This window comes from Ailuropoda melanoleuca, chromosome 16 (genome assembly GCF_002007445.2).
Source record: "Ailuropoda melanoleuca isolate Jingjing chromosome 16, ASM200744v2, whole genome shotgun sequence".
Taxonomy (NCBI): domain Eukaryota; kingdom Metazoa; phylum Chordata; class Mammalia; order Carnivora; family Ursidae; genus Ailuropoda; species Ailuropoda melanoleuca.
The window spans coordinates 24316788-24323210 of record NC_048233.1 but is presented as its reverse complement, the minus strand read 5'-3'; the positions used below and the strand labels follow the sequence as shown (position 1 = coordinate 24323210).

The 6423-nt window shown below is 36.9% G+C and overlaps 1 protein-coding gene across 1 annotated transcript in view; it reads left to right on the top strand.

Moving 5' to 3' along the window:
- The window catches only part of ITPR2 (inositol 1,4,5-trisphosphate receptor type 2), a 494278-nt gene that overhangs the window by 158070 nt on the left and 329785 nt on the right, over positions 1-6423 (top strand). The window contains 4 exon segments of the mRNA XM_034646080.1: positions 2238-2357; positions 2473-2658; positions 3788-4039; positions 4634-4778. Coding sequence (XP_034501971.1) covers positions 2238-2357; positions 2473-2658; positions 3788-4039; positions 4634-4778 — 703 coding nt within the window.

Below are 6423 nucleotides of genomic sequence, written 5' to 3'. Positions count from 1 at the left end.
GATAAAAAGTGGTATGGAATTTTATCTTTATTTTAAAGAGAAGATTTAATAGATTGGGACAGTACAAAAAAGAAATCACTGCAAATCAGCCTGGGATCTTCATGAACCAGTATAGATCTCATGCCTCATGAACAAAATATCAGAGTGTCATTTCCTTTCTGTAGTTATGACTTTTCATGGGAATTAGAAGAAGGGCCTCTGTTAGGCTGGTAAAATTTACCATGTTGAAAGAAATTGTTATTTTAACTAGGTTTATTTTTTGTTTTTCCCACTTATGCTTTCAGAGTATAAGCACCCACATTAAATATTTCTAGGTATATAATTTTCTATTATAATTTAAATTAGGCATACGCTCATATGTTGTAATTTCCTTTCTCAAGCCATATTTATTGAAGGATTATTGCTTTTCTTTTGACAATGCGTTTGAGTTTTTCTGTTATGAATAAATTAATCGATGTTGCTGACTCTAATAGAACCTGTTATTTCTAAGCTATTGGCAGCACATTCTGACAGTCTTTCTTCTTTGCAGGAATATATTGCTAAGAATTTCTGTGTCATGCAGTCCCAGATTGGCTATGATATTTTGGCAGAAGATACCATCACAGCTTTGTTGCACAACAACAGAAAACTACTAGAGAAACATATCACAGCAAAAGAAATAGAAACATTTGTCAGTTTGCTCAGGAGAAATCGTGAGCCAAGGTTTGAAGTGGTTCATGCAGTATTCTTTACTAGTGGGGATTGTGCTTTTTTTTTTGTCTTTGTGCAAAAAAAGCTTCTTGCTTTATTTTTAGAACGTTTTAAAAGTTGCAATTTTTTTTTTAAAGGTTTATTTATTTAAATGAGAGAGAGAGAGAGAGAGACCCCATGTGAGTAGGGGGAGGGGCAGAGGAAGAGGGAAGAGAGAATCCTCAAGCTGACTCCCTGCTGAGCACGGAGCCGGATTCAGGGGTTTGATCTCATGACCCAGAGTTCATGACCTGAGCCAAAATCAAGAAATGGACCCTTAACTGACTGAGCCACCCAAGCGCCCCTTAGAAGTTGGAATTCTTTCACATCACTAACTTTCATGGACAAAACTATGTTGGGTTTGCTCTTACAATAATTATGTATCATAGTTATTACCTCATAGGAAATTAAAAACTTTTATAGATATAGTTAAATATAAGCAACTTTCATTCTGATCATTTATGTTTTTATAGTACTTCTAGTTTTTCAGAATATATTCATGGACATTGTCTCATTTAAGTCCTGTATATTTCCATGGAGTATGCTGGTTGTATGTTATTATTTTATTACCAATATATTATATTAATGTAAATTATTATCCACATTTTAGAGATGAAAACAGAAGCCTAGATAGCAACTTGCCCAAGAATACCCCAATAGTAAGATAAGTACTATAATATCATAATTGCTTCTTACTAATATTATGGTAATATTCCTTACTATTGGGGTATTCCATCAAATTCACTTTCTATTGCACCATGCTGCTTTATCTGGGAGAAATGAATGCAGAAAAGTCAAGCACACTGACAGTTTTCTTTACTAATTAGCACAGCAAATAAATGTTAAAAGGTAGAAATGGGCCTTTGACTCAACTAGGCCATGCTCACTCTCGTTGACTGCTTGCTGTTTTCCCATTTTACTCATTACAGCATTAGCTTTCATCTGCTTTTGTTTTGTTATCTATTCTTGGATAGTCTCATTTTAGGGCAGGTAAATGATTTTCTAAACATAATAAGTCACAGTGCTATGGGAGAAATCTCACCAAATAAATAGAAGCAAACTTATATCCTTTTTTGAACAAGATTTGTATTAAACACAAATAATTGGATGTTTAATTTGCTTGTAATGATGCAGTAGATAAGCAACATATTAAAAAATGTGGCATGAAGGTATTAAAAATAGATCTAAAAATTTACTTTCATTATATCTTCAAGGATATTTTTTATTTTTTAATTTTTTTTAAAGGTTTTATTTATTTATTTGACTGAGATAGAGACAGCCAGCGAGAGAGGGAACACAAGCAGGGGGAGCGGGAGAGGAAGAAGCAGGCTCATAGCAGAGGAGCCTGGTGTGGGGCTCGATCCCACAATGCCGGGATCACGCCCTGAGCCGAAGGCAGACGCTTAGCCGCTGTGCCACCCAGGCACCCCCCTCAAGGATATTTTTATTGTGATATTTTATGAAGTGCCTTTTCTTAGTGTTCAATTTATTTTTTTTTCTCTTGCCAGGTTTTTGGATTATTTATCGGATCTGTGTGTATCTAATACCACCGCTATACCCGTAACTCAAGAACTCATCTGTAAATTTATGTTGAGCCCGGGCAATGCAGACATTCTCATTCAAACTAAGTAAGCCCAGATAGGGGAGGGATCTTTTTCTGTTCATTATTTGTAAGCAGTGTAATTCCTGTCATATTTGTGGGTTAGCTTCTTAATTGATTTTGTGTGTGTAATTTCTTTTAAGGCTGGTCTCAATGCAAGTAGACAACCCCATGGAGAGCTCCATCCTTTCAGACGACATTGATGATGAAGAAGTTTGGCTCTACTGGATTGACAGCAACAAGGAACCTCATGGCAAAGCTATCAGGCACCTCGCTCAAGAAGCAAAAGAAGGCACCAAAGCTGATTTGGAAGTTCTTACCTATTATAGGTAAAGAATCATAATTGTCAATCTTACATATTCATTGAGAGAAGTTTCTCTGAAACCTCTAAAAGTCAGGTATCTATGAAGAGGAAATTTAAAAAGTTATGTCAAAACTAAGGTAGCTGAAATATTTAATATTATTTAAAATATTCCAAATAAAAGTGAACATCTGTGTTTTCCACCTACACAACTTGCAATTTTCTGATTTTTTTACTAATTTGGAATTGGTATGCAGCAGAGGGTTTTTTCCTGTTGTTGATTGGTATTAGATGAGAGACATGTTGGGACCATGGTGTTGGACTTGAGGGATGGAACTGAGCTGGGCGTGTTGATCCAGCTGCAGAGATGGCCCCAGCGCAAGTTAGCCAGTGGGAATGCAGATAGTGTTTAGGAATATGTGGAGACCTAGGGCTGGAGAGAAGCTGGTATCTACAGTGATGAAAGTTCATTGGTGGCACTTGGCAGCCAATGTTGCCATGGTAGTTGCTGGAGGTCAATATGTTGGAAGCAAGAACCTAGCTGGTGTCTTTGAGTTTAAGGTAGAGAAACCTCTGGCAGATGCCCTTGGGAAAAGTTGGGCCCAAATGACAGGAATCTGTGAAAGGCTGAGTGTGCCCTGTGTTCCCTGGTTTCTATAAGGTATCACAACAAAGCCAAGGCTACTGCTTGATCTCAGAGGTTGTTGAATCCAAGTGTAACTGATGCCATTTGGATGGGTCACATTTGGTTTGGGAACTGAGTGGATCTAAAGTCAGAGTGTAGCTAGATGTTAGGGCCAGAGCTGAGTGGGAATGGGACGGCGAGAGATGGTTTCGTGCGAGCTGTTACCCATAGCCCTCAGGCTTAGGGTATTTGTTATCCTAGGAAACCCAAAATAGGGAGCCCAATGACATTTTGCCCCAGACACATGCTGCTGGAATAAGAGAAATTGTAACTTGAACAGACATAGAGACAATTTCACGTATTTGCTGTCATTTGATCACTTCACTCACTACCAAAAAATTTGACTCCAGTGTCATGAACACTTGGAAGTTTTGGTTGTGTAAAAGTAGGTAGTAGATACTGATTGATACTGTGCTGTTTAAGAACTTTATCAAGAGAAGACAAATAATGTAGTATGTTTCATATTTTTAAGGTACCAGCTAAACCTCTTTGCAAGGATGTGCTTGGATCGCCAGTATCTGGCCATAAACCAGATTTCTACACAGCTCTCTGTGGATTTGATCCTGCGGTGTGTGTCGGACGAGAGCCTGCCATTTGACCTCCGGGCGTCTTTTTGTCGCCTCATGCTCCACATGCATGTTGACCGGGATCCCCAGGAGTCCGTTGTGCCTGTTCGCTATGCTAGGCTCTGGACCGAAATTCCCACAAAGATAACAATTCATGAGTATGTTTGGAAACATTTCCTGAGCACTTTCAATTCAGTAGATGAACTCAAAATCTAATGTCTTCAATTTTGAAATGAAATATATGGAAGGGCATTTCTGTGTTCAAACTCAGGTTGTTAGTCTTTTTTTTTTTTTCTTTTACAGCTTTTATTTTTTTATTATTTTTTAAAGTTTTCATTTTAATTTCAGTTAGTTAACATATGGTGTTATATTAGTTTCAGGTGTACAATATAGTGATTCAACACTTCTGTACATCATCCTGTGTTCATCACAACACGTGCACTCCCTCCTCCCCATCAACCTATTTACCCCCTCGCCCCAGAATGTTAGTCTTTCAAATACAAGTAAGATACTCTTTTTGGAGAGTAAAATGACAGCTCTTGACAATAGAAACATCATTCTGGAAACCAATAAGCAGAAATTGTATTTATAATAGGAGTAACAATTTTTTAAGTGTAATATTATGGTAGAAACATCTAGAAAGGTTAACTAAGTTACCTAAACTTAAGAAGCTGGGAGGTTAAAGTATATATATTTTCCTATTTTTGAATGATTGCAGTCAATTTAACTTGCTTCATATTTTTTCTTTCTAGATATGATTCTATAACAGACTCTTCCAGAAATGATATGAAGAGGAAATTTGCACTGACAATGGAATTTGTTGAGGAATACTTGAAAGAAGTTGTAAATCAGCCTTTTCCTTTTGGGGATAAAGAAAAAAATAAACTGACATTTGAGGTATTTAATACAAACAATTCATTTGTGAGGTTATTCAGTTTTCCCTGTCAAAATTAGATGCATTGAGCATCAAATATTTTTTCCTCTAATATTTAGGATGTTTTGGTAATTGGGTAGTTTAGTTGATAAGGGTATGATTCCCTCTGCTATTGATTAAAAGATAGCTTTGATGCTTTAATTAGACCTGATGTCCAATACAAAANGATTTTTTCCTCTAATATTTAGGATGTTTTGGTAGTTGGGTAGTTTAGTTGATAAGGTATGATTCCCTCTGCTATTGATTAAAAGATAGCTTTGATGCTTTAATTAGACCTGATGTCCAATACAAAATATTCTATTTATAATGACCAGTTACCTACTGTTTTCCTGGATTTTTGGGGTTTTCATTTACCTGTGTAAGCTTTATTGCAATTCACGAACAAAGACAGTTTGCATACATTGTAATTTGTTTGGATACATTTTTTCCCCCATCACCATGAAAGTGAAATTTTTAGCCTCATTAAACTGAATTGAAATACCTTTGCTTTTAATATCATTTGAGGGATATAGTGACAAAACTAGAGAAAAGATGCCATTACTTGATACATGGTGTATTAGGTAGCTACTGGTGTATAACAGATTACCTCCAAACTTAGCCCAAAGCAACAAGCACTTACTATTTCACAGTTTCTATGGGTCAGGAATCTGGAAATGTGTGGTTGGATGGTTCTGGCTCAGGGATTCTCATAAAGTTGTGATCAGGTTGTTGACTGGGGTTGCAGTTATCTCCAGCTAGATGACCTGCTGCTAAGCTCACTCGTGTGTATCTTGGTGACCATACCTCCTTGCTGGCTGTTGACCAGAGGCTTCATCTTTTTGCCATATGGGCCTTTCTGTAGGCCGCCTGTGTCTTTATGGCATGGCAAGCCATTAGAGAGAGAGAAAGAGAGCCCAAGATGGAACTTGCAATCTTCTCTAACCTAATCTTGGAAGTGGCATGCTCTCACTTCTGCTATATTCTTTTTGTCACACAGACCATCCTTGGTACAGTGTGAAAAGAGACGATACTTTGGGGACTGTGTTGGAAGCTGGCTGTCATACCTAGAATGTCTTATAGTGTCCAGAAGACTACAAAGCAGCATAGGGAACAAATTATTTCTGGACAAATTCCTGGATAATATCATTTATTAAAGTAATTCATTAATGTAACCATTTATTAAGTGATATCCTACTGACAAGTTAATATTTAGTTAAGTAAATCATTCTAATGTAAATTTCTTTAAGCACCTTGATAAACCTAAAATTGTCTCTTTTTGGCTTCTTTGCTGACTGTTGACCAGACACTTCATCTTGTCATCTGGGCTTTTGGGAGAGATGGCAAACTGGCCTTATTTGGATTTAATTATAAGCTTGAATAAATCAGAGTTCAGTGGTTCCGTTTGCAGGCATTTTAATTCCTAGATATTAAAGAATTAGAAAGCTTAGAAATAACTTGCACTAATTTAGATAATATAAAAAAATAAATGTTCATTTCAGGGGTGCTTGGGTGACTCAGTCAGTTAAGCGTCTGATTCTTGATTTCATCTCAGGTCTCAATCTCAGGGTCATGAGTTCAAGCCCCACTATTGGGCTCCACGCTGGGCATGGAGCCTACTTAAAAAAAAAA